General features: G+C 37.9%; 1 protein-coding gene across 1 annotated transcript in view; it reads left to right on the top strand.

Moving 5' to 3' along the window:
• The window catches only part of COL4A4 (collagen type IV alpha 4 chain), a 62052-nt gene that overhangs the window by 15416 nt on the left and 19831 nt on the right, over window positions 1-26805 (top strand). The window contains exons 7-30 of the mRNA XM_031505649.2: window positions 2543-2611; window positions 2840-2875; window positions 3580-3642; window positions 4106-4141; window positions 4306-4347; window positions 5250-5330; window positions 6752-6805; window positions 7945-8004; window positions 8607-8651; window positions 9633-9686; window positions 13727-13796; window positions 15285-15389; window positions 15960-16124; window positions 16696-16788; window positions 17127-17290; window positions 19462-19534; window positions 20812-20918; window positions 21272-21455; window positions 22030-22098; window positions 23110-23214; window positions 23646-23864; window positions 24445-24606; window positions 25244-25414; window positions 26567-26710. Of these exons, the coding sequence (XP_031361509.2) occupies window positions 2543-2611; window positions 2840-2875; window positions 3580-3642; window positions 4106-4141; window positions 4306-4347; window positions 5250-5330; window positions 6752-6805; window positions 7945-8004; window positions 8607-8651; window positions 9633-9686; window positions 13727-13796; window positions 15285-15389; window positions 15960-16124; window positions 16696-16788; window positions 17127-17290; window positions 19462-19534; window positions 20812-20918; window positions 21272-21455; window positions 22030-22098; window positions 23110-23214; window positions 23646-23864; window positions 24445-24606; window positions 25244-25414; window positions 26567-26710 (2371 nt within the window). The remainder of the gene's footprint in view (window positions 1-2542; window positions 2612-2839; window positions 2876-3579; window positions 3643-4105; window positions 4142-4305; window positions 4348-5249; window positions 5331-6751; window positions 6806-7944; window positions 8005-8606; window positions 8652-9632; window positions 9687-13726; window positions 13797-15284; window positions 15390-15959; window positions 16125-16695; window positions 16789-17126; window positions 17291-19461; window positions 19535-20811; window positions 20919-21271; window positions 21456-22029; window positions 22099-23109; window positions 23215-23645; window positions 23865-24444; window positions 24607-25243; window positions 25415-26566; window positions 26711-26805) is intronic.

Raw genomic sequence — 26805 nt, 5'->3', positions numbered from 1 at the left:
CTAGACTGAGGCATCAGCTTCACAGTGCTGCACAGGGAATTCCCAGGAATTCTTACACAGGTTAATAGGAGTGAAACATACTGATTAAGCTTGAAAGTGAAATAAACTTCTATATCCTTGAAGATATATGTATGCCTTGAGAGTTAAATTCTGTCTTGTTTCCCCAGAATTGCCACTCCAGCTGAGAAGGAGTAGCTTGAAACCACCACACTATTCATTAGTACTTGAAATTTCTTAAAAGAATTACTAGTAGGGACATACATGAGATGACTTAAAAATAAGTGGAAGCTTCAACAAGGCTAAGTCCTGTTACACTCTAAGATTTGGTACCACTTTTTTACACATATATGCTCTGTGCACTCCTAGTCTTGCTTGGGCATATATCTGCATATGCAGAGCTCGTTCTACAGCTTAAATGTTTGAAATTAGCACTTTGATATTTGTTTACTTTTTCTGGTACAATGGAAGGTACTTTAAAATTATTTAATAGCTGTGTTAGCAGTATGACTACTGAAGATAAAAAGATTCTTGTCATTAAGGGAAATAAGTTACTGTAGCTCCAAAGAAATTTTGCTGAACTGTTCTAGTCACCAGTCTTTGATTTTTTGTGGAAACAAGTTTTAGTTCTGAATAAGAGCTGATTAATTGGTCTAGGAGCTTCTCTGAAAATTTTTAAGCAACACAATGAAAACAACTGCACTTTACATGAAAAACCAAATGTGTTTTGTGAGCACTAAATAAAATGCTAAATAAAATGCTGAATTCAGACATTAGAAAAATGTGGAGTGGGTGCAAGAGTATAATGATACTATCAAAGATAATAACAATTATAATAAAATACAGGTTCATGCTATGAAAGACACATTAGAAACTTATTAATAACCTCATTTGTTATATGTCCCAAAGTAACTTGTTACATCTGCTGAAACTCTAATTTCACCTGTATTTTCTTTCTTACTATGGCCTTCAAAATAGAGTTTTACTTTTCGTAATTAGACAAGTGAGATAAAGAAAAAATGGAACATGGGACAGCATAAATTCTACCAGTTTCAGAAGCATGGTCTTTGGCAGGCCTGCAAAAGTATTTGCAACCTACAAGAATAGGGAGACACAATAGGCATGTAGCCTTGAATTGCATACTAAAATTCCAGTGCAAATTCATTGAGCTACCCATAAAAACAACACATAGTAACCATATTTGCTTGTGTGCAAGAATGCTCTTCCAACCTCTCTATGCAGAGTGCCTATTTTTAAATTGATTTGTTGCACCAGGTACTAACTTGCCTGTACATTACAGCCAATATTTTTGTCTAATTCTTAGAATTCTAATTCTTTGTCTAATTTATAACATTGTCCTGTATAATTTTATTTAACACCGTGTACATATACATCGGCTTTACTTCATTGACCTTGCTGGAAAATAAAGTAATTTCTGTTAAGCCTTACCTAAGTCATGTAGAAGATAACAAACTGAATCTAACAAAAATGTTTTATTATACAAGAGACCACATGTAAAATAACTAAAGATAAAAACAACTTTTGATTTGTTTAATGTGTTCCCTAGCAGCTGTTGTTTACCTGTAATCTGTATCCAACCTATTGTAGCTATATCCAGCTGCAGACAGCTGTAATTCTTCCTTTTATTGTACCATTCCAAGGAGAAATACCTTCCCTGTTTCATTCTGACTGCAGGATTTGGACAGCCAGTTTATGATATCATGAACACTGTACCAGTACAGTTTTAAAGGGGTTGACAGTGTCCCATTTTAGTGAACTCAGTAGTCAGATGGTTAACTTAGTTAAATTATATCCACTGTATTTGGATTTCAAATGGAAAAACTTCAGAAATAACATCTTTATATATCTGTTCTTCAGATATGTGCATATCATGCTCTTAACAGTAGATTGAGCATTGCAGTTAAATTTTGCAAAATATATAATCTGTTCATGCTAATTCAGATTGAGTTTTTAAGGGTGCTACAATTAGCAAGGTTTTAGAAAGGACCCACAGCAAGTACCATGGGAACTTAGTTCTTAAAATCCAGGGCTCTTAGGTATCAGATTTCTTTTATAAACTGAAACAGGTTTCCTAATAGATGGAAATATTGAATACTATGCATCTAATACAGTCCATACTTTTATTTTTTTTAATCTGTATGCAGTATCACTTTAAATTCTTCTGAATCACAGAATCAACTATCATGGAAGGCAGAGTGCTAGTACTTAAAGCCTCTGCCTCCCTGAAAGAAACACAAGGCATATTGGTGCTAAGGACAAGATTTGTGAAGATCGTAGAATACTGAAGGACCCAAGTGCTAAGGAGCACCTTAACAGAGCAGGAGACCAGAAACTGTGGGAACCTGGTTTGCTCAAGTGTACAGCAAGTTTTGTTAGATAAAACGATTATTCATGATCCTAGTGGATTACCTTGTGATACAGGGGCACCAGAAAGTTACAGCCTGAGAAGTTATCATACATTCTCCATGAAAATGTAGGATATCAGTAAGTGGATCATGTTTTAAAATACTCTTTTTCTTTAAAGGGAATTCCAGGGCAAAAAGGAGAAAAAGGAAATTCAGTGTATATTTTGCATTTTGGAAAAGGACTTCCAGTAAGTATCTGATTGTGAAAAAAAAGTCTATTTGTAGGAAAACATGTATGGTAAATGTAATTGTTCCATTACTCCTCACTAGTTATAAAACTTATTGCAAAAAAAAATTAAAAACACATATACAACTCAAACTCAAACAGCTAGTTTATGATATCTGCAAAGTTAGAAAATATCCACAAGAAACTTGAACTGGTTACTGGCTCATTTGCTAAATGATTGTCATTACAGGGAGAGAGAGGTGATCCTGGACCCCCTGGCATGCCTGTAAGTACAGTCAGTGGGTTCTATAACTGCTTTTTGTCTTGAAGATCTTCAATTTTTTCTCCTTAGTACGGTAAGAAATATTGGGGTTTCTCTCTGCCTGCTTTAAACAGCAGAATTCCAGAATAAAGTCTGAGAAACATCAAGTCTGTATAGTCTGTTCCCATGGCCAGTTCATGTTGGCTGAAAGGGTGTAGAAACAGACCATCCTCACCTGTGTGTGGATATTCACAGAATATTCTCTCTGTGAAATTCAAGATGTGAAATCTTCTTCTACAGTATCTGATGTGTCTCCCAAGAATAAGTAGCACTCTATCATATCCCAGTCATAAGAACATGAAAGAAGAGAGAGTTTAATTTTGTTGCTGAGTCACATTCTTGATGGCTTTGGGTTCCTCTTGTTAAACCCTTTAAAAAAGTATTCACTGATGAATTGTATCAAGTCCCTGCACCGTAATACAATTGCTGGCAAAGTGAACTCTCAGTGCATTAATAACATAGAACTGTGCCTTGTCCAGTATTATCTAGAAGCTGGTGCTGGCTGCTCTAGTCACAGGGAGATTTCAGGCATGGTATAAGCTTTGGGCTGTGGGTGGAATCCAGTGGCCAGAAGGCTGAGTCCAAGGTGTTTTAGAGGGGCTGGGTTTGTGTAAAAAAGGGTAAGTTCTATCTATGTTCACAAAAAGACATTTTTCAATCTTTTCCAGGGACCTAGGGGGTCAAGAGGTACAACAGGCCCATCTGGATATCCAGGCCATCCAGGCTTGCCTGTAAGATCCCCACAGTTATACAGCCTTGCTTTAGGATATTCATTCATTCTTGTCTACTCATTTTAGAACTTGCCTTAATGTGAATCAAAGACTATAAGTAATTTTTGAGGCAGGTAATAAGACAGATTTTTGCTTTACCTTATGAGTTTGGGAGTTGAGGGATATGTTCTTCCTTCCCATGTCTGCATGAACATGTTTCATCCTGGCAGTCTGTGGTCATGGAGAAATGCTCCTAGTGCTCTCTCCTTAACCCCTTTTCCCAAGACCACCTGTGGGAGACAGGAAAGGGGGAAACCAGAGGTCAGCCCTCCTGAATGCAGTCACCAAATGAAGTAAATTACATTTTGGAATAGGTACACCCCAAGACAAAAGTCTGCCTCCAGGTCCTATGAGCAAGAGGAAAAAATTTTCAAAACCTGTCTCTAAATCAGACATATTGACTTGTCTTCATTCTTTTTTCAAGGGTATTCCAGGTTACCCTGGTTTGCCAGGTGAACAGGTAGGTAATAACTTCTGAAGCTGTTAGTGAAATAATAATTTATACAAGTATTTGAAATGTTCCTTTTATTTGTTATCAAGTTTTTTAAAAGAGTTACTTGATTAAACTCTAATGTTAATATTTTTCTGATCATACTGAAACTGTGTACATTCTTTATCAATTAGGGAAATCCAGGGATTGGAGTGGATGGGCAAAAGGGGGAGCCGGTAAGAAAACAAATAATATTAATTTTATTATTGCTGAGAGTTAGAAGAATAATAGTCTTATTGAGTTCCCTGGAACCCATTCAATTGTGGCTTTGTGTCCTGCTAATCATGTTAGAACAGAAGAAGTTATTGAATCAATTAACTCTGAGCAGAAGGAATTCCTTCAGTGAGCTGCAATCAGGAATCAAGCACATTCTGAAGATTTTGAAAAGCAACAATCAGTGCTACTTAGCATTTCCATACATTCTGAACTGACACTGCCTAGGTAATCACAACAGTATTTGTGATTACTTAGTGACAGGGGCTGGACCAGATCAGTCCCTGAATCTCATCTCTTGCTAAGTGCAGAACAGATGTCAAGGAAAGGGTATAAGAAGCACATAATAGTAGTTCTTTCCCAGTCTCCACCTATATTAGCATACTCAGGATATATAGAACCAATGTAGAATATTTGATATTTCTTCTATTAATTGGTCCAATGAGTTCTTAGAATTTGTGCAAGTGTCTAACATACACAACTTTCCACAGCAAATCAATAATTTCATTTCACATTCACAAAGTCATGTGCTCAAAGGCTTTGGTCTAGAACATGAGAGACTGTATGTACACATAAGAGATTTGACAGTCCTGTAACTACTATCTTCACAGCAGATTTGGAGCAGGAGCCAGGCGTTCTCATTTATTTCCTTAGCAGTAACATCACTTTTAATGACTCAGGAGATTAGACTGACAACCTTATTCATCTGGGCAGATGGTAAAGAGGCTTACAGGTCTCAGTGCAAACCCTTACCTGCAGGTCATTAGTACATTTTCAATGAGTACAGAAATAGGTAGTGCTATGGTACAACAGGAAAACAAGCTGTGTGTCACTGAAATCTCTGCTGTTGCTTTGGCTTCCACAGGGCGACATCGGGCTGCCTGGGCCGCCTGGGTCACCGCTGTTAGTTGGACCTCCTGGAGCTCAGCTGTTCAAAGGACAAAAGGTGTTAATTTGTCATCATATTTAACAGTGCCCAACTTGGCAAGTACAATCCTGTGATGTAATTTTTGCAAGGATGGCATAAGACATACTTCTTTTCTGTAAGAAACCACCAGCTGCAGCAGAATCCTGTGTTCAGCACCCTTCCTACAAGCTTTCAGGAGAGGACAGGACACCTCATGTGTACTTTAGCTCATGCTCTGGAGGGAAGACTGTCTTGATGCAGAAAGGAGATACTGCCCTTACTTTGGTTTTCTTCAGTTTTTGTCATTAGCAAATCGTATTTGAGGCATCTTGGCGAATTTGATTACTGTGCTATCAAATCTCTTTGTGGCTCTTCACTAATACTTTACTTATTTAATGCAATATAAATTTTGCATATCACTGGCAACTGTACTCCAATCTATAGTTTTGAAGTAACCCTAAGTCTTCTAGGGTGCTCTTTTTAATATAAAAATTAAGTGTGATTTTGTTGCCAGTTTTTATTGTAAGTTTTAACAGAGAATCATGGAATTGTTTGGGTTGGAAGAGTCCTTAAAGATCAGCTAGTCCCAATCCTTCTGCCATGGGCAGGGACACCTTCCACTACAGCAGGTTGCTCAAAGCCTCATCCAAACTGGCCTTGAACATTTCCAAGAATGGGGCATCCACAACTTTCCTGAACAACTTGTACTTCTTCAAGATCATACCTACAATAGCTACAGCTGAGTGGCTTGGAACATTAGAATGTTTGTAACCCATGTTCTTTTTAAACAAGAACTGTGTTACAGAGCCCTATACTGTTACAGAGCTTTCTGCATCCTCAAGTCAGATTTCCTCAAATAGACAAATGAAAAAGTGAAGCTGGCATTGCCAGCTTCTTGCAGCCTCAACTCAGGGAACCAGCAGATTTCACGTGTTGGATCCTGGGCTTTGATCATGCAAACAGCTGCTATACAGGTGTATGAGGAGAGGGAAAGGACCAACAGAACCTCCATAAACTCCCCACGTTCCTGGGAAGTGGGACATTTGCTGCTCTACAACACGACACAATCATGGCCATGTAAGCAGTCATTCATACTGGGGCTGTGCTCAAAAGTGTAGATCAGCAAATCAAAAAGTGTATAGCAGCAAATCAAAAAAGGAACTACTGTCATACATGTTTGTAGGAACAAAGCCCTGACTCACAGAACATTGGAAGTGAAAAGATACTTATATCTCTCTCCAGAGTCATCATGCTGTTTTGACAGTGTTAACAGAAATAAAGATAAGTACATAAATGTTTTTCTTGTTTTTCTTGTGTCGAGAACACCTAAAGAAATATATCCACTCCTTAAAAAAATACCTTTTAACACTTCTAATTCAGAGTAGGACTTTAAAAAAGTTAAGCAGCATATAGGTATACCTGCATATTAATATACACAAAAACTTTCCTTTTATATGTAGGGTCAAAAAGGATTACCTGGGGTAACAGGATACAGAGGGCCACGTGGACCTAAAGTAAGTAATGGGACTTTTTTTTCCCCACAGTGCTAACAAAGTCCTTGTGTTGTTATTGTGTTAAGCTTCTAAAGCACAGCATTTTTTGCTGTGAAATTTAATCACCACCTAAATCAGTGTGAAAGCAAAAATATTTCAAAACTCTTTGGAAAATTTTTCTGAGTCTGTTTTACACATACCTATTGAGTGTTGCCTAGTAGCAAAAAGTCAGTGTTGTTGCCAGTTGGGCTGTTGACATAATGGATTGGAACTGTGAAGAAAATACAAGTAGAGATTATTTTTCCTCAAGAAGAGAAAGGAGACAATCTGAATGTGTTCTTAATGAGGCATGATGTATATTTACCACAGAAGGTTGAGGAAAGACTTTAACTTGACATTGTGGATATCCCCAAGGGTAGAGAAGGCAGAGTCACCTGTTTGGAGAGAAGGGTTGCTTTTTACTTTCTAGTCTACATTTTCTTTTCTTTCTGTCAACATGATCAATTTAACCATTGAGGTGCTAGAAGAGGAAAATCCATAGCAGGAAGCTGCCAGATCTCAGAAAAAAGGACAAAATTGAAGACAAAATAATTACTCTAGTTTATGTTTAAAACTTATTTAGCTATGTAGCAGAAGAGAAGAAACTATAAACACAAACATCACATTTCTTAGTTGTAAGTCTGGCTCTTTTTCAGAAGTTCATTTTCCATCATAAAAAGCCCACTGTTACTTGGCACTGGAAAAGAGAAGAAAGCAAATCTTTTTCTATCAGATGTACATTGAAAAAGATGGGCTTTATATGCATGCTCCAGTACTAGTAGATGACAATACATGCACTTAGTTAGTCATAAGCAGGAACAGAGAAAGCAACTGAAGCAGCTTAAATGATGCCCAAAACTTAAGAAAAAATATATACAAATTCAACTGCTGAAATAATATGAAGCTTAGAGAAGAGGCCAGAGCAGGTTTCTCAAATAATTGGAGCTACTTAGGCACTGCAGGCGATGCTGTGTGAAGTCAGCCCCAGTGACCGAGCCTCACAAGTGAAACAAGATCCATCAACGTAATGCATACATCATTTAATAAAGATGCATAAAAATTAAAATGTAGGCACACTTCACTGAGCATCTTGGTTAAAAAAACTATTTTGACTGCTCTAGGGCATACCTGGGAGAGGAGAAAAGGGTGAAAAAGGCCTTCCTGGATTGCCTGGATTGCGGGTAAGAAAGTTGCACAATAAATTATATCACAAATTCACTATAATTAGGCAGTTTAAGTTTGCAATTTCAAGAAAAACTTCAAGGATTTTTTAAACTAATCTGTCATGCTTCCTGCATAGGAGACTTGCCCTAGTACTTACCCTGTTCTCAGACTTAAACATAATCTCATACAGACTTTACTTGGAAAGAAAGTAAATCTGTACAGTTATCCTCTAAATATTTAGCACAATGCTGCTCTAGAATAGCACAGTACTAACACAGTAATTTTAATGTTCTCTGTACATGTTGATGGCAGTTTTTTACAGCAACTTTACTTGTGCTGGATTTGCCTAACAGTGCTGAAGTGGAGCAGCATTCTACTACTATGCTTGATGCAGTATGGTTAAAAAAAAAAAGGTGAAAACTTGACTGCCTTGCTTTGGTCTATAGTTCTAATTCTTGTCTATTTCTCACAGAAACTATTTACAAAAGCTTTGCAAAGTTTTTGGAAGATATCTCAAGTAATATTTATCTATGTAACATTAACTATCAGCAGTTATGAATAGGCTTGATTTTAAATAAGTTTTTACTGTTTTAGCTTACAGTCTACTTGCTTTTATTAGGGTCATCCTGGTTCTTATGGACCTGCAGGGTTTCCTGGAATGAAGGTATGAAGGCAGAAAATATAAACAGCTCCCTGAACAGCGGGATCAATGATATTTTGTTTTCTGTGGACATGTGCAGATTTGGAATTTCCACATACTTCACAGCTCAGATTGCATTCCTTCTCTTATGCTACCTGTTGCCACAGAAGCTTTATGAAATCTGTGTCTTTGAATTTGTCCCATTCTGAAATTTGCTAATGGAATCTGAAGTTGGAAGGAGGAGGAAAAGTCAGTGGGACACACATACAGCATAATAAAAAAGTTATGCAGCATGTTAACTCTTATTTTTTATGGTGACATTGTTTGTGTAATTTTGTGGTGCATGCATGTTTTGTTCATGTTTCTGGCTTGAGAAATTTCAGTGATGCTAAATTTTACTTATGAACTTACAGCATCTTACTGGAATAAAGAACAATAGATGTATGTATATAGATCTACATCTTACCCAGCTCTAGTTAAGGTAGTGATCATGCTGTTCATAAATCACATTAATGTATCAATATTTGCCTCTCGAGCTATGTTCCAGGTGACTGTTTTATCTGCAAAATTATTTTTCACTTTTTTTTCATTACTGCCTACCTAAAGAGTTTGAGTACAGGCTGGACGAGTACATTAGAAAATCATAAAAAGAGAAGAGAGCTGATGTGCAGCTGCTTTCCATGCAGTAGTTTAAGAGAATCATTCAGCAAGCAGCAAACCAATTTCAGCTGTATTAAGTAGACAGTCTATCAGAGTCTGCTGGTATGTATTCCAGCTAATTCTGTGCCCCAACTCCATTGAATCTGCTGAGCACTGTCTGAATAACCTGGCAACACATGCTGTGAATTTTCCAACACAGGAGAGTCTCTGAAACACCACCTCCTGTACAAACAGTGAAGTCTCTTTGCACACAATTATAACATGACAGTGCTGTATGACTGGGTTTTGCTCAATTAATTATGTCTTAACAGATTTATCAGTTTGTATTTATGTGATCCTTTCCAGGGTGAAACAGGATTTGCTGGATTTCCTGGACAACCTGGCTATCCAGGCATACAGGTAAAAAATTACCACACATTCACACCCCACTCCCCTCTGTGCCAGAATTTCTCCCCAAATGTACCCACTTATCAGGCCATTTCCCTTTATACAGTCATAATTTCTGTAAAGGTTTACTGTTTTCATGATAGTTATAGTTATCATCACCATGTTAATAAATAGCAGTCTAAGAAGACATTCCTACCTGGTACAGGTAAGAGTGGGAATTATATTTTACATACCAGAGGAATTGTTAATCCCAAGAGTTACCTGTAAGTATACCAGGATAGCTACCTAATCCATGAATTGTAGTACTCTGCAAGGTTTTCACAGTTGAGCTGCATTCCCCAGGGAGGTATGGGAGGTAAAGGAAGCTGCTATTTAGTTAATAGTATGATCCTGTACATGAGGATGAAAACTGGCCCCAAAGGAGGTGGCAAAATTCCATTCAGATGGGCCTGTTTGTTTGCATGATTTACCAAAATCTCTTGGCATGTGTTCAATCTATTTACTTAAGTAATTGTTCCAAGATGTTTACCAGAATTGCAAGGAAGTGGACTCCTTCACACCAGCTGTGTTTAAACATTTCCTACTTTGGCTCACTTAGATGACACTAACTGCCTTTTGTTTTACAGTACTTGCTGCCTTCCATTAGTGATTACAAGTGTAGGTCACAGCCAGGGCTAAGTAGTAAAACAAAAAAAAAAAAAATTAAGTGTTGAAGAGATGCTTAAAACAATTTCATAAGACCCAGGTGTCAGTCTAGTGACACTTCAGGACAAAAGTTTATGGAATTTTCTTCTGCAGGCTACAGAACCAATGAAATTCTGACTACTGGATCATATTGTAATTCTGGGTAACAGCAAAGACTTGTGTGAATGGATATTTCCTTTGGAATCTACAATGCTAAGGCACACTCAAAAGAAAAAAGCAGTTCTGGATGCTACCCTAGAGGGAGCAAAGCAAGAGTGAGTGTAGCCAGGGGGGTAGGCCTAAGAGTCCTGGGATAGGATCCAAATTGTCAGCAGTGTATGAATAAAAGGAGGACTGAAATGCTGCAATGCAGAAGGTGGGTGACTGAATCATCAGTAGAGACACCAAGGTTGAAAAAGCTCTTAAAAGTTATTGTCACAGTACAGAGGACAAAAACATTATTGCAGAAATTGTGATGCTAATGAACTTGGCTTAAATATTCTGGAATTCAAGGAGTGTTTATTTCCCTCTGAAATATTTTTTTTTGAAAACTGCATATAAGCCACTGAATTTTCTTCAAGAGATTTGCACAAAAATCACCTCTGTTATAAACTAAAAATTAAGGTTGGAACACACTCTACATAATCTGTGGTGACACAAAGAAGTGAACTGTGGCTGGTGCAAACTTGTCATAGGTAATATACAGCTAAACACACTACAGCTATACACACTAGAAAGCACACAAATATAAAGCAACAGACAGGTTTTCAAAGCATGTTTACAAATAAGTAACAACAAACTCATAAGGTAAATAAGTGAAAGTACAATAAAAACATCTGGCTTAATCACAGACTTACTTTCTAATTTAGGATTGTCTGGAGAGTGCTAGATGAGCTTCTTCAGTCAAGATTTTAATCATGTGGTCATACCTAAGGGGAAAAAATTGCCCACAGATGTTACTTTTCATCCCCTTTGGCTGTTATCAACTTCACAACACAGTGATATCATTTAGATACTAATTAAACTGAAACATTACATATCAGATGTAAACAGAAAATTCATTGCAGTCCAATACTCCCAAAATCTATAAACACATCTTAAGTGTTTTGTTGTTAAAAAGTTTTCACCCTGATGTACATATTGTTTTAATTTGGGGCCTCATTAACCAACTTGAGACAAGTCATGTTACAGACAGAATATTGCATTCCTCAGACTCCATTGATTACCCTACAGCCTGAGTAGCCATCAGTTAGCACTACAAACAGTAAACAAAAGCATGATTAATTGTTGGTAGGTTATGCTAGGGAAATGGCTGAAATCCTGCAGTAATGAACCAGAAAGATTAAATTACAATTGCTAGTGCCCAGAGCAAATGAAATCAAATCAAGTATAGACACAACTTAATAAAAAAAGGATAACTAATGCAGATATGCAGAATCTTGAGTGATTGCACAGATGCTGTAGTTTTGATTGGGAAACCATTGGAGAAATCTGATTATTCCTGAAAGGGGCAGACCTATCCAGACTGCATCAACTGTTCAGCTGGCCTCACCAGATGTTGCTTATGGTCCACTAAAAATCACATGCACCAAAGGAACAAGAATATGATTAAAACTTATCCTGGGAATAGCCTGTCCTTGTGTATATTTTCTGAAACAAACATGTTCATAGAAAATCCAAGATGCATTCAGATTTAAGGTGTAGAGACTCAGGGAAAAAAAAAAAAAAAAACAAACAAAAAACCAATTGCATTGAAAGTACATTCCATCTTTAAAAAATGCTGACTGTTTCTAAAAACAAAGAGTGGACTTCAAGGAATTGTTGCCATAGCTTTTAATGCCTAAGCCTGGATGCTGGCAACACAATTTTTTTTTAAAACTAAACTGTTGGCAAGAAGAGTCTCCTGAAGTTTTTATGGGAAAAGAAAGCAGTATCAGTCAACAAAATTATCTAAAGAGATCTATGCCATTGTGTAGGAGTGTACCAACCGTGAAAACACAGCCAATAGGCAGCTGCCAGCCAGAGAGGGCCATTAGCCCTAACAGCCTAAAACAAGATTTTCAGAGACCACAAATTGAATTTATTACTTGAGATACCAAGGACAGACATGTTTGACATTGACTCATTATTCTTCAGTTCCTTATTGTGTTCTGATTGTGTCATTTTAAAATCAGCATGAAAATTATATAAGACTTGGGCCAAATACATCTATTATACAAATCTTTATTTACAATCATTAAATTAATTTTAAAGTTCAGAATTCTTTCTAAATTTATCAGATGAGGAAAAATGCTAGTTTTTCTTTCCTGCCACACAGAAGGCTCTTCTGTGTCATTAGGAAAGACAAATCCATGTTCCTGTTTAAAAGAACTAAAGATGACACAAGGATATGTTTTCATTCTGCAAGATACAGTCAAAGGAAACAGGCCAGAGATCAAGAGGGCAGCAGTCAGTGACAGAACTGTCTAACTACTGTAGAAACACCACTTAAAAAAAAAAAAAAAAAAAAAAGAAAAAAAAAAAAAAAAAAAAGCCAAGAACGAGGCATAGAAGGCCTTGTTTTCACTTGTGTAAGAATGGGTATTCAGTTCTCCTTCTCTGTGTCCTAAAAGGCCCTGGAGTCCAGTCTGGGAATGCAGCCTCACCGTGCAGTTCCCACATTGACATTCTTGTTTTCTTAGTTCCCATTTGCTGAAAAAGGAGAGATGATTTCTAATCTACAAAGCAAAAGGTCTAATAGAATTTGCCACATAAAAGGCTTCCCTAAAGTCCACTTCACTTGCAATTCTAAGTAGCAAAATCCAAGTTAATTTAGAAAACCTCCAAGCAGAAGTGATTTTCCTCACCATTAGCAAGTACTTTCATGTTTCCCTACTGCAGATGTTTTAAACTTCTTGTAAGAGCTTTGAGTATCTCTTATCATTGATAATAGCTGCTAGACAGTGAAACTGTTTTTCTTCATGCTTATCTGTCATAGAAGTAATTTTCTAATCCTGATATAGAATTTTTGTAAATTTTAGTTACAGATAAGTTGTTAAATCAAAATATCTCAATTAAATGGATACTGATTTACTGTAGTTGAATCATATTTACAATAAATGAATGAAATCAAATACAGCAGTTACATGTTCTGAAGAGTCAAATAGATATGTGTAATGGATATATTACTGCTCAGCCACTGGTATTCTGAAAGATAATTATTATTTTAAATCTTTTTGCTTGGTTTTAAGTACTACAAAGCGTCAAAATCAAGTTTCCTAGGCAGTGTGTGTCACATTCTTACATATCTTCCCAATGTTTAAATATTTAGTAACATTCTAGTACACCATATATTTGTATATTGAAAAAATATTGTTGGACTCTTACAGGGGGATCCAGGAGAAAAAGGGCCCCCAGGTCCTCCTGGAGCTGTTGGAACTCCACTGCTTCCTATAAAAGGTTATATCTATTTTTCACTAGCCTTTATGCTGTATAAAGTTCAGGACCTGTTTTGCTAAGGTGTGTGAAAGTGGTCACTAAGGGTGCAGGAGACAGAATCCCAGTGGCCACAGGCTGTGTTTGTGGGTTTGGCCACATTTTTGTGTTTCTCTCACTGATCTTCCTGGAACTATGTTAAACATACAAGTGTCACATTAAATGTTTGTTTGTGTGAAAGATCTTTGTGCATATATTCACAAGTAGATCTGAAGGACTCTCTTGTTCTTGGACCTGAGCATAGCTACAAAAAATTGATGAAGAATAGGCCTGTGCTGGTTAATGGACAGCAAATAAGAACACCTGCCTTCCCCTTATTATTTAGGATTCCTGTTTTCAGTATTGCCACAACACACAGATTTTAGACTACAATCAAGCTTCCTGTTTACAAGGGGAAAATCCTGGGACTAGTACCCCCAACAGAATACTTGCCAATTTATTACCTTCCTCCCTAAACCTCAGGCTGGGTTTTAATGTCCCAGCTCCCTTTGTCCCCATCTTATTCAACTAATTGATGAAAAGATGTGTGGAAGTTCTTATTTCATAGCAGGAAGCAGTGGGGAACAGCCAGGCCTGCTGCCTGCAAGGTTGTGCTTTTGCATCTAATACTTGGAGAGTTTATCTTATGAGAACATTTCAACAGACAGCTCATCATAAATTGTATTTCTAGTGCAGTACTAGAAATTTCCTGAGATCACAGAAGTAAGTTACAACAAAACCCCAGTTCAGCAGAACCTCCCCATTAGATAGGGGCCTCAGCATGAAATAAATTAATTTTTTTCCACAGACTTCCATGGTTTCCAGCCCATACAACAAACAACCCCATGCTTAATATCTTGAGTAATATTCAGTCATGTGCATGGTGTGTGAGTAGATCAGAGAAATCTGATTTCTCTGAATCTTCAGAGAAAGAGGCCTTTAGAACAATAGAATAGAACTACTGCCAATATCTTATTTTTCCAGTTTAATGAAGCTGTTTGAATCTGATTCAGGTTTTCTTTATCAGTATGTAATTGCAATTTTAAATTTTGTTATTTGTAGCAATTTTGAAAATATATTTTTAAAAATCTGACTAATTTCAACTAAGGGGATCCTGAAATTACCTCCCTGTGTGTACTAAAACACATAACATGAAATCCATATTTTTTTTAAATGCCACATGTGTTTATCTTGGGCAAACATTTTTCTCTGCTTTTTGTAATACATAGCACAAAGATACTTCTACAAAGTGAGGAAGAGTTAAAAATGTGCTTGTGAAACGGGCTGGAATCCATAGAAAAGTAACCAAATCCTCCCACCTTAAAATTTAATTGTTACACATTTTAAAATGTTTCATAAGTTATTTTACTCTTGTGTAGCTTCCAAATTATAATTTTGGTGGCAGCTTAGTTTAGATTTAAGCTGTCAATTCCATAAGATGTTCAACTCACATGTTTCTGTAATTCTCTGTAGGTCCACGAGGAGATCCTGGATTTCCAGGTCCTGTTGGTGAAATGGGGTCAGTTGGACCAATTGGTCCTTCAGGCCTTCTAGGAAGACCAGGATATGATGGAACAAGTAAGAAAAGTAGAGGATAAATGTTAATTATACACTAGAAGGAAAGAAAGCAGATGAAAGAAAACTGTCCTTTGTTCTTGCTTGATGCAAGTCACCAACAGTAAAGACTGTTCAATAAAAATATTAACTCAGCACTTAATAGCCAGAAAAAGAAACAAAATGATCCAAGCAGAACATTAGGAATGGCTGGAAAAGGAACAGAAGACAAAGGAGAATATTACCATGGTAAACCCATGGTATAACTGTGTCTGGAGTTCTGTGCTTAAAATTTCTGCTCTCCATCTCAAAAAGATACAGAGGGATGTGCTGGGGATGGCTTTGCTCTGTATGAGGAGCTGGAGTAACTGGGATGTCTGGAAAAGAGATAACAGAGAGAAGAGGAAAAGAAACATTTGAAGATCTACAGCAGGAACCTTTTTTTCCTGTGGATCCTGGAAAAACCTAAGAATTTGGATTCAAGCATTAGTTACATAGAAGATGTTTTTCAGGGCAGTCCTGAATGGTCTGGAGTTTCCTCCTTGATATCTCACATTAATGCTGTATGGGCTGTTTACCTTTCTTTTTTTTCAGGTCTTCCTGGCCTGCCAGGAGTAAGTGGGGCACCAGGACCTCAAGGTTTTCAAGGGGACCCTGGTTTGCCTGGAACAGGTGAATTAATTCCAGGAAGACCAGGATTTCCTGGACCACCAGGCCTACCAGGGCAGCCAGGAAGACAAGGCTTACCTGGACTACCCAGTAGGTTCAATAGCAATTTATTTAACAAGAATAGAATTCTGCAGAATAATAGATCCATTGTTTTTGTTGGTGCTACAAATACAGAGAAGTGAAAAGTGCATTTTGACAACTATTTCAAAGTTTACATGGGATTTTGAAACCATATTTTTCCTATTAGATTTTGATCAGTGAGATTTCAAGATTTTCATAGTTTTCTGGGTGATTTAAACCCACAAAAGTAAGACACATATTAAAATTAAAAAGGTTCATTAGACCAAAGTGTTTTGGTCTAATACACCAGTTTTTAACTGTTCAAATTAAAAATACTGAGGAGGAAGCCCAAATCTATATCCTTTAGAAAAGAAAAAGTTCTAAGTAGAAAAAAATAGTGGCAATGAGAAGCAATGTGTCAACATCAACTCTAGCCATACTGTTTGTTGCAGTATAATCTATAAGAAACAACTTGTAACGCATTTAATAAGATCTAACTTTTCATGTAAAAATAATAAGAGAAGGGAGAGGAGAACACATGACCTAAGCTGTGGAAGCATAAACCTGATTTATACTGGCTGGAAAATTTGTTTTTTCAAAGGTGTAATCTGTACTGACAGAGGGATCCCTGGAGAACCTGGACCAAAAGGTCAAATTGGCCTTCCAGGAAGAAAAGGGGTAAAAGGACAAAAGGGTAAGTTGGCCTGGATAAAAACAATTTGAGTATGAAACCTTTGCCAGGAGTGTCAAATCTAAATGTGCAAGAAATTCATGGTAACTTGGAGGTTGAGGGCCATCAAAGCACAGTTACATGGCCTGTTGGCATTGGGGCTTCTGAGTCAGCAGAGTTCTGTTAGTGCAGAGTTACTCAGCACTGTAAAGGGAGACTGATAATCTTCTCCAGGTGAGGTAACATAAGATAAAATGGTCTAAATGTGGTGCACTACTCACACAGAAAAGAAAAATGACAGCATTATTTTTTGTGTAATATTTTTTCAGCTGTTTCAATGTAATTTTGACACTTTCATGTAGGAAGTCAAGGCCTCTGTTCATGTAGTGCTGGTCCTCCTGGTCCCCGTGGTGTGCAAGGACCTCCAGGTACCCAAGGAAGGAAAGGACAAATGGGATACCCTGGAGGACATGGAGAAAAGGGCGACCCAGGCCTGTCTGGTGCCGTGGGATCACCAGGGCTCCCTGTGAGTACTTTTCATCAGCTTCAGTTAACAACATCAAGCTACCTCTCATCTCATAAGGCATTTAAGCAAAATGGTTGAGAAAGTGCCCTGGAAAATGATCTGGAACTTTTATGTACTTTAGCTTATTACATTCTAGTGAAACAAGCTTTTACTTTTGGGATCAGAGTTACTTTCTTTCATGTGCTTCATATAGTTTATCTTAGTCCCCAGAGTGAGCAGTAATTTACAACACCACTTAACCTAACAGCTTTAGGAACACAGTATATGATAATTTATTGGTCCTGCTGTGATTTTGATCTAATTCTTCTGGTCTGACATATGAAATGTACATCCAGGATGCTGCATGACAAAATAATGCCAAATAGAAAGTTATTTTAAATACACTTTCTTATGTGTGAGAGGGTTTTCTTTGAAAAGATAGGTAGATTTGCCCTGCTTTATAACTGTTGTATTATGGTTGGGTTTTTGGGTTGTTTTGAAGAACATGTTTAGAGGGGTTTTTGTGCCTTTTTTTGTTGTTGTTGTTCTTGGGGTTTTTTTTGGGGTTTGCCTTTTTTTTTTTTTTTTTTTTGAGATTTGGGTTTGTTTTAATAGCAGAACTGTTTGTTCACATAAGGATTTGCTTAAAAGTTTCCAGAACATGTTCTTTCAAAAGAAAAAAAAGCAAACAAATCCACTGTGAGTCTGAGAGAAGGAGGTGGAAGGGCTCTCATTCAAGTTCCAATTGTTTCATTAGAAGATTTACATTTGCTCTCTTTTTTTTCTTAAAACCATATAACCTGAGTGGTGTATGTGAGATTCTGATGTTTTTGTTACTTTTGAGAGTATGTTTTAGCCCTTGTGGCTCTGAAGTAAGGCTTGAAGCCTTGTCCTGAATTTTGCTGTTCTTAGGTTACTTAATTGAGAAACAAGGAAAAGTCATCACTTTGGAAGGAAATAATTCACTTCAGTACAGAAGTGTGTTGGTCTACTAGAGCATTTTTCTCCATTTTCCTGCTCACTTTTCTTCCCAAATATTTAATTTTCTTTTCAGACAAATAACTCATCACTGCCTACTTGAAGATCTAGACATTGTAGCAAATAGTCACTTCTAGTTTCAGATACACATTTTTCAGAAATCAGCTGCCTGATTTAAATCTGTCAATCACATTATAAACTGTTTTTTCTCCACCTATTTTTAAGGGAAAGGTTTTGAATAACAGAGGAAGCTGCCTATATAATACCCCAGTTTTTGTACCTTAATGGCCTTCTACTTCTGTGTAAATTTCACATGGTTGTCTTGATCCACATATACTCTTGCAAAATCAGACCTTGACCAAAGATGATATGAATAGTGCACTCTGTTTGGATAGCTGAAAACAAAAATCACCATAGAAATATAGGAAAGTATTTATTTTCCCCTCTACACCTGTCAATCCATATACTCATCTAAGAATATAATGTACCTAACTAGATGAAATTTTTTATTGTTGGCTTTGTGGATTTTCATTCAGAAAAAAGAAGCATCACTTACTTCCTGCTGTGTTCACTTCTCGGAGGACAGCCTCATCCAGCAGTCACCACCCTCCAGAGATTCCCTTCCTCAGTGGGTTGAGGGTTGAAGTCTGCAGTGGGAAGAGTTAATGAATCATTTGACTCTTGAGATTTTTACATTTGCAGTCCCACATTTGTGCAGCTGTGGGCCCAGTGCTCTGGCACTACAATTTCTTTTAGTTGTAGTGGATTTGGTTTGCAAATTTGAGACTTCACAGGGTTTATTCACTTTTAACATGTGTGTTCACAGAGGCCTGTTCAGCTTTCTAGTGGTTTAACAAAGTGTCAATATTCAAAATGAGTCACTGATTGGTATTATTAGACAGAGAGGAAGCTCTCAGCAGCTGCTCTCAGAGAAATTTCCTTGGGTAGCTTCTTCCCTCCTCACCAAACATCAGTCAATTCAAAATCAGCACAGCTGTACTTCAGTGCATGCAGCAGAGTCAGCCTGAAGAGACCACGTGCCATTCACACTCCTCTTTTTGACCATCAAAAGAGACCAGTGCATCCTTTTGGTTACTTTAATTGGTCTTTTTTGGGGAAACCATGCAAGAGATGGAGATCTGCTTGTCCCTTCAATTCCCACTTTGATTCTTTGCCGGAGATAACTGACAACTCTTTTCTTTGTCAATGATAAGGGGACTCCTGGTTCTGCTGGACAGCTTGGGGAAAAAGGAGAGAAGGGTGATCCAGGAAGAGTTAGAATAAAAGGTAAACACATATTTTACTGTTAACCTTTTTGTTTTCCTGTACAATGTCTAGGCAATTGTGTGAGAAAAACATTAATTTCCTCTTTACTAAATCCATTAGCTCAGTAAGTTATTGAAAGCTAGAGGGCATATATATCCAGACTGCTCTCTTGGTACCCTCTCTTCTTGCTAAACACAAGATCAACACAGTGTTTTGTAGTTTTTTTCTCTAGAGTTGAGCCACAAAACAATTTTACAGCATGTTATTAATGCAAAAAAAGTACTTTTCATGTCATGCATTTGATAACTGGGGTCTTCTAAAGGTCTGTACAGCAAAGACTAAGCAGAATACAAATACTGTGAAATCATGAAGAAATATTGAACAGAAGCCACCTCCTGAACTGTCATATACCAATACCATAGCTGTTATCTCAAATTAGGCCACCAGCATCCTTCTTGGGAAAACCTCAGTCTCAATGACTATTCAGATTCCTCTCCTATTTCTAAAAATTACTCTTGACCAGGCATTGAAGAAAAACAATAGGCCACCAGTTGCACAACTGGAATTCTTGTAATTAAATAGATCAAAACCTCTCCACAGTTATGGTTATGATTTACAAAAGCAAAAGAGAACAATAAACTATAGCAATCTGATGGCAAAACTTAGTTAGAAAGGCTAAAATAGTTATTCACAGAAGATTGTCCTTCTTATTGTTTATGAAAAGTTAGCTTAGCTTTGGATGCCTGTGGGTTTTTTACAGATGTTGGAACAGGGGAAAACATTTGCTTTTATTTGCAAAGGATTTCTTGACACAGCAGAATGAATCTTTGTGTTAGAATAGTTTCACTGTCCTTGATGCAAAAGTTTCTTTCTCATAAATATTGGTGTAAGAGAAATACACATAGAGAAAAAAACCAAAAACCTCTGGGGAATATTGCTGCAAATACTCTGCATCATATGGCACTGCTGTATCCTGACTTCACTGAAATCAAGAATAAATCTGTGATGTGTTTCAGTAGTCAAATATTTTAACTCTATGTATAGCATGGACAAAAGCCACGTCCTTTTGGTGCCTGTGAACATGTCTTTTACAGAGAGACCAAATTGTTCCATCAGGTATCCAACTACAAACTACCTTCCTAAGCCTAAAATGCCTTGTTAAGAAATGTGAATTCAAGGGCTGGGAATTATCATGAAGATAGGATCAATGGTTACCCAGCATTTCTTTAAGCAGAAATACCTCCTTCCCCTAAAATTACTGCAAATATATAATTTTTTTTCCCAAAAAATATTTTAAGGATTAAAAGGTGAAAGAGGAGCTACTGGGCTTCCAGGACTTCCAGGCCAAAGAGGTCTTGACGGCAGAGATGGGGAACTAGGATTGCCAGGGGAAAAAGGAGCTGAGGTATGTTAGACTTCCCCAGATTTTTTCCATTTCAATTAACATATTATCTTCTGAAAGGTTATGAAAGTTTTTATCCATTAAAAAATTAGTTTCTTGTAAGTATTACTCTTTATTTTGTTACTACTGATTATAATCTCTGCATATACTGTGTGCCAATATTATAGGTCAGGAAACAAAAAATACACAAACCTCTTTGTTCCTATTGCCTTTGAATATTAAAAATAGTAGTATCATCCATGTAGTCTTTCCATTGTGAAAGTGTTTCTCCAGATAATTCTTTAACATGCTCTTTCACCATCAAAGAGAGGAGAGAAATTTACTCTTGTTACTTCTTACCAAGGTTTTTATTTCAGGGCGATTCTGGAGTAGCCATTCTGGGTGATAAAGGATTCCCTGGGCTCCCGGGACCTCCTGGGGTAAAAGGCCAGATGGGATTGCCTGGTCTGGGGCTTCCTGGGTCTCCAGGAGCCAGAGGTAGCCCTGGAGACTTTGGTGATATGGGTAATGTTGGGCCACCTGGTCCAAAAGGCCAGAAAGGTAATTTTGAATGTTTATGTTAAGAATGAAATTACAAAATACATGTTTGGATGTTTGGTAGTGTCCATCATGATTTAATATGTATTATCTGTTATATTAATGTATTATTCTATATGTATATCTATATGCATACATTCATTTAGAGTGAAAATAATGTTTAGGAATGTACAATTTATACTTAAGGCTTGGTCTGTTTTTTTGGTTGTGAAAATGCTTAGCAAAAATATCTATACTGATAGTTGTAGATAGAATTAAAAAGCAAATATTATTTCTTTCTTCTAATAGAGACTACTGTAAAACAATTTACCACGACAAAAAAACTTTGTCTTTAAAAATATATATAACTGTATTACAGCAATTTGAAATATCACCAATGTTCCATAGGAAGTATCAAGAAAAATATATTTTAAGATTCCCCATCAAAACTTCAGTAATATGGAAATAACAATGTGCATAAACAGTCACTGCTGATTGCACATGTGGTTGGGTAGTTCCCCAGAAATATTAGAGTAAATGTTCAGACTCCAGTTAATCTAAAGTCAAATAGGCCAGTTTCTTCTCCCTCTTGCTTCAGGTGAAACTGTCTGCATTACATCACCATATCCTGGAAATCCAGGTCCCCCGGGTTTTAAAGGTGCTCAAGGTATGTTTATGCATGGACTAATTTTTGGTTTATACTGAAATGGAGTTTTTAGTTGCTAATTAAAGAAAAGAGGCTACCCTAAAAAGCTACACTATTCTAGTTTTTCAACAAAATGCATGTTTCAAAATATAAAACTGCAAATAAACAGGACTGTACTCTCTAATAGAATCAAGGGCCAGACAGCTGCAGTTTGCACCATCAGAAGGTGTGCAGGCAGCCTCCATGGATATAATTAAATCAAGGTAGCTTCAAACCCTGTCCTACCTCAATGAAAATGCATGAGAGAGTCTGTAAAATATGGTTGGAGTTGGGTAAGGCCTAGAGTATGCATATCTGGATACCAGGAGAAAGAGATGTGCAAGGCAAAGATATGCTGCAAGTCTGTAATTTCTAAAACTGTATTGCTTGTGGCAATTTGAAATTGAGCCCTAAAATCTCAATACTTATCGCCATTACTTCAACTTACTCAATTTAAATTCAAAGAACTCACCCAGGAACTGATGTGATGGCCTCCAAGACATTTGAAATATCCAAACAAATTAAGAAGAAATTGAGTGGATTTTCAAGCTGTGTAACACAGCTCCCTGACATCAGTGTTGTGGGTGGGAGCAAAAAATTATACAGACATGAATGTACTGAGCTCATCTGCACCATTCCAAAAGATGGATATAGCAGAGGAAAGTATAAGAACCTGAGCTGACACCTGTCATTCACTAGGTTAATACTGGTCATGGCCTGTAACATTAAAATGTTGTAGGAAATATATTTTCCTAATTGACACTGGTGATTTGCAGTCTGCTGTTAATGGAATAGGGAACATGTTAATTTAGAAAAACAGCACCCATGCATTTGTTTATGACTTGGGCAGTGGCTCTTGTCCAAAGTGTTAGAAGCAGATGAGATGAGCTTGTATTCAAGGTATGTGAATTTGTGTGAAATAAAGATAAAATCCGTAGATCACACATTTTAGTGCTCTGACAGCCTTTTCATGTATTTCGTTTTTATTTCCAGGACAAAAGGGTTTAAAAGGACTCCCTGGACATCCTGGACCAAATGGTTTTGATGGGCCAAAAGGCCAACGAGGAAGGCCAGGAGCAGGAATCCCTGGGCCAGAAGGTGAGTTGTGCTTTCCCTAATTTGGGAGATTTTGAGAGCTGCTGGTCAAGTGGTAATGCAGAGAAAGGTAGGGTAGGGTAGGGTAAAGCAGAATTGAATTGAAATGAATAGTTCAGTGTCCAGAGAGCACTGAACTGGACAGTAGTGACAGTACTCAAGACAGATGTTGCCCCAAATAAAACCCCTGTCACTTCCAATAGGAATTACCTCCTCCAATCCTCATGTGTCATTAGCTATAAATAAGAAACATGAAATTTAATTTATGATGCTATTTTTCTTTGTAAGGTGGCAGTTTAAATCTGGCTAAATTTGGACTAAAATAGTCCACAGTTTGGGGGGCAGGGGGGTGGGGTGGGGGGGCAGAACAAAACAAAAAGCCCTGAACTCCTGCTGAATTAAGCTTTATCTGAATTTAAAAATCACATCAACAGGCTTTCGAGGCACAGCTGGTGATCCTGGTGATGAAGGTGAAAGAGGATATACAATTGATGGCAAAAATGGCCTTCCAGGCCCACCTGGCACAGATGGTCAGAAGGGTCTTCCAGGTGACACCACATATGGCCCTCCAGGAATCCCAGGCAACAGGGGACTGCCAGGACCCCCTGGTGCACAGGGAGCAAGGGGTAATCCAGGCATTCCTGGACTTCAAGGTATGGGCCAGTTTCTGTGAAACACTTCTACATGTTCAAAGGACAATATCTGAGCAAAGGTGTTCCTGGTTCAGAGAAACCTTCCTTTCACTCAGATCCATAATGGTGGCTGCTAAGAGTATTCCCTGTTTTTACATTTACATTTTGCTGTTTGCTGCAGCAATGTCCCCACAGCACCACATACTTCCCATGCCATAGAGGATATTGCTGTTTCCTTTTACCGGTGTTCCTTTTGCCTGGCCCTAAGCAGATGCACCCATCCTTCAGTGCAGGGAACACCTACAGAACTGAGCCAGTGCTGAGCACCTGGTGCAGGCCAGTGAGCTACTCCCATTCTGCTCCTACACATCTGAAACTCTTCTGTACCTATAGATGAGGGTTGAATTTGTATTTGTTCCTTAAAGAAAGAAGTTTTCCACAACAGCCAATTCTAAATTGCAGAAAAACATTACTTTTCACAAACTATTCAAAAACTAGAGGATAAGATATTATAGTAACTGAACACGTACATTTCAAAATTAAAACTAGGAATTTTGAGGGACAGTGAGTAATGGAATTAACAAGTTGTTTTTTTTTCCAGGACAACCTGGTACCCCAGGATTTCCAGGTGCCAAAGGTTTTAGAGGCCCAGAAGGTGATGTAGGAGCACCAGGCTGTCCGGGCTTCCCTGGCTCACCATGTGTCCCAGGCTTACCAGGACCACCTGGACTCAGAGGTGTCATGGGCCTGCCAGGACCTCAAGGTACACAACAGCCAGCAGGCTGCCTCACAGCTCTAAGCTTTGCATATATTTTCTGCCAGATTTCATCCCATGATTTTTGTAGCTGGCATGACAAATGTTGCCATGGGGACTGCTCATTACTGGGGGTGTACACTGTATTTTGCACATTTCTGTAAACTCAAGGACTGTAGACTGTGCATCTCAGGTGTATCCCAACTTCTTTTCCCATGCTGTTTCTTAACTGGCCAAATCACAGTGAGTTCACTATAACAAAGAGTTGTCTCTTATCTATTGTCCTGAGTAACTTAACTGAGCTCCTGTCACTACTGTGAAGCTTTTATCTTCCTTATTCTTCAATTGAAGTGTTATTTAGGAAGAGCTAGGAGACACATCTATCAAAAGTATTTGCAAATTAGTAGGGATTTTTCGCACTGCTCTCCTATTGTCTTTCACTAAGGAAATACTAGAAAACAAATATTCCAGTTGAAAAATCTAGGTAGGGTGAGAACTCCAACATGGTAAAAAAGAGGTTTCAACTTAATTTGCCATGTTTGATGATCTTCAAATTTATACCAAATCTATCACTTTCAACTTTTTATATACAATTGCTTAACTTTTGCCTGCATTTACGTACATAGATTAAAGCTCTCTTTCTCAGGTTTACCAGGCTTTAAAGGTCAGAGGGGAGACAGGGGCCTGGCTGGGCCACCTGGAATCAAGGGTCTCAAAGGCACTCTGGGCTCACGAGGTCCTCCAGGTCCTCCAGGCTCACGCGGTCCCCCAGGACTTCCAGGCAATAAAGGACCCATTGGCTTCCCAGGAGAGACAGGTATGTTAAATATCCTGCAGACCATCTCACCTCTAAGTTCCCTTGTAGAGGGAGCCCTTTTTACTGTTGTTAAGGTTAGGAAGTACTTTGCACCCACCTCTCTATCCAGCTTCAAGGATGAGACTGTAGCAGTGTAAACTCAATAACCATAGAACCAAAGAACCTTGTTCTTTCTCATATGATAAAAACATAGGGATGAATACAGTTTGATGCATCTTGATGCATCCTGGTGCTTTAGTTGTTTTACAACACTGACATATTTCTATATATTATTTCCTGACTATTTGTAATAGGTTGTAATAGGCTATAATAAGAGGAATATGTTTAGAGTTAACAGAAATTCTTGGGTGGCAGTCCTGAGGGGCAAATGAGTCCAGGAAGGCTGAACATTCTTCAAGAAGGAAATTTTTAAGGCATGGGAACAGGCCATCCCATGCACTGAAAGACAAGCCAGTGAGGAAGATGAGCAGCTGGGCTGAACAGAGCTTTAGCTGAACTCGGGAAAAAAGAGAGAGTGTATGAAGTTTGGAAGAAGGGACAGGCAACTCAGGAGGACAAGCCTGTCTTAGGGTTTATGGGGGGAGAAAATCAAAAGGCCCAAAGTGAAACTAGAACTCAATCTGGCTATTGCTGTAAAAGACAATAAAAATGCTTCTATAAATACATTACCAGCAAAAGGAGGAGTAAGAATCTCCATCCTTTATTGGATGGGAGTGGGGGAAACAGTGACAAAGGATGAGGTACTTGATGCCTTCTTTGCCTCAGTCTTTAATGGCAAGTCCAACTGTTCTTTGGGGCCAGCCTCCTGAGCCTGAGGGCAGGGACAGAGAGCAGAACGAGTCTCCCATAATCCAATAGCCACATGCAAGATCTGGTGCCGTGTTGGGGATAACTGCTTTAGGAATAAGGGTAGCCTAAATTGTCAGGGGCTGACTGCAGGTAGCAGGAGGCAATTTGCTTCAGTGGAGTCAGGGTTTCAAGAGGAGTTTGACCGTGGCATGACATCATGCTCCAACTAATGGTTTTCTAGTTCTGCTGATTTCCTAAAAAGTCCTTCTAAACATCCTGGTTTTGCTTTATACTATTCCTTAGAATATGACAGCAGCAGTATAAGCAGACTTAACATGTAAATAAAGCATTTCATATTACCAGGAAGCAAAGGCATTCAAGGACCCCAGGGATTCCCAGGACTCCCAGGAATACAAGGCCCAATGGGAATCTTTGGTGTAAAAGGTGAAGAAGGAAAAATGGGTCTACCTGGGCCTAGTGGAGAATGTGGAGATATGGGAATAAAAGGTTTGTAAAAATCCACTTCACTCTCTAGTTATATTGTTGCTATATTTAGTTTTGTTACTACTGTGATAAAAATCTGTGTAATTTTTTATAGGAAA

This window comes from Lonchura striata, chromosome 10, assembly GCF_046129695.1.
Source record: "Lonchura striata isolate bLonStr1 chromosome 10, bLonStr1.mat, whole genome shotgun sequence".
Lineage (NCBI taxonomy): Eukaryota > Metazoa > Chordata > Aves > Passeriformes > Estrildidae > Lonchura > Lonchura striata.
The sequence above is the reverse complement of the archived record's forward strand: the minus strand, read 5'-3'. Positions and strand labels throughout refer to the sequence as shown.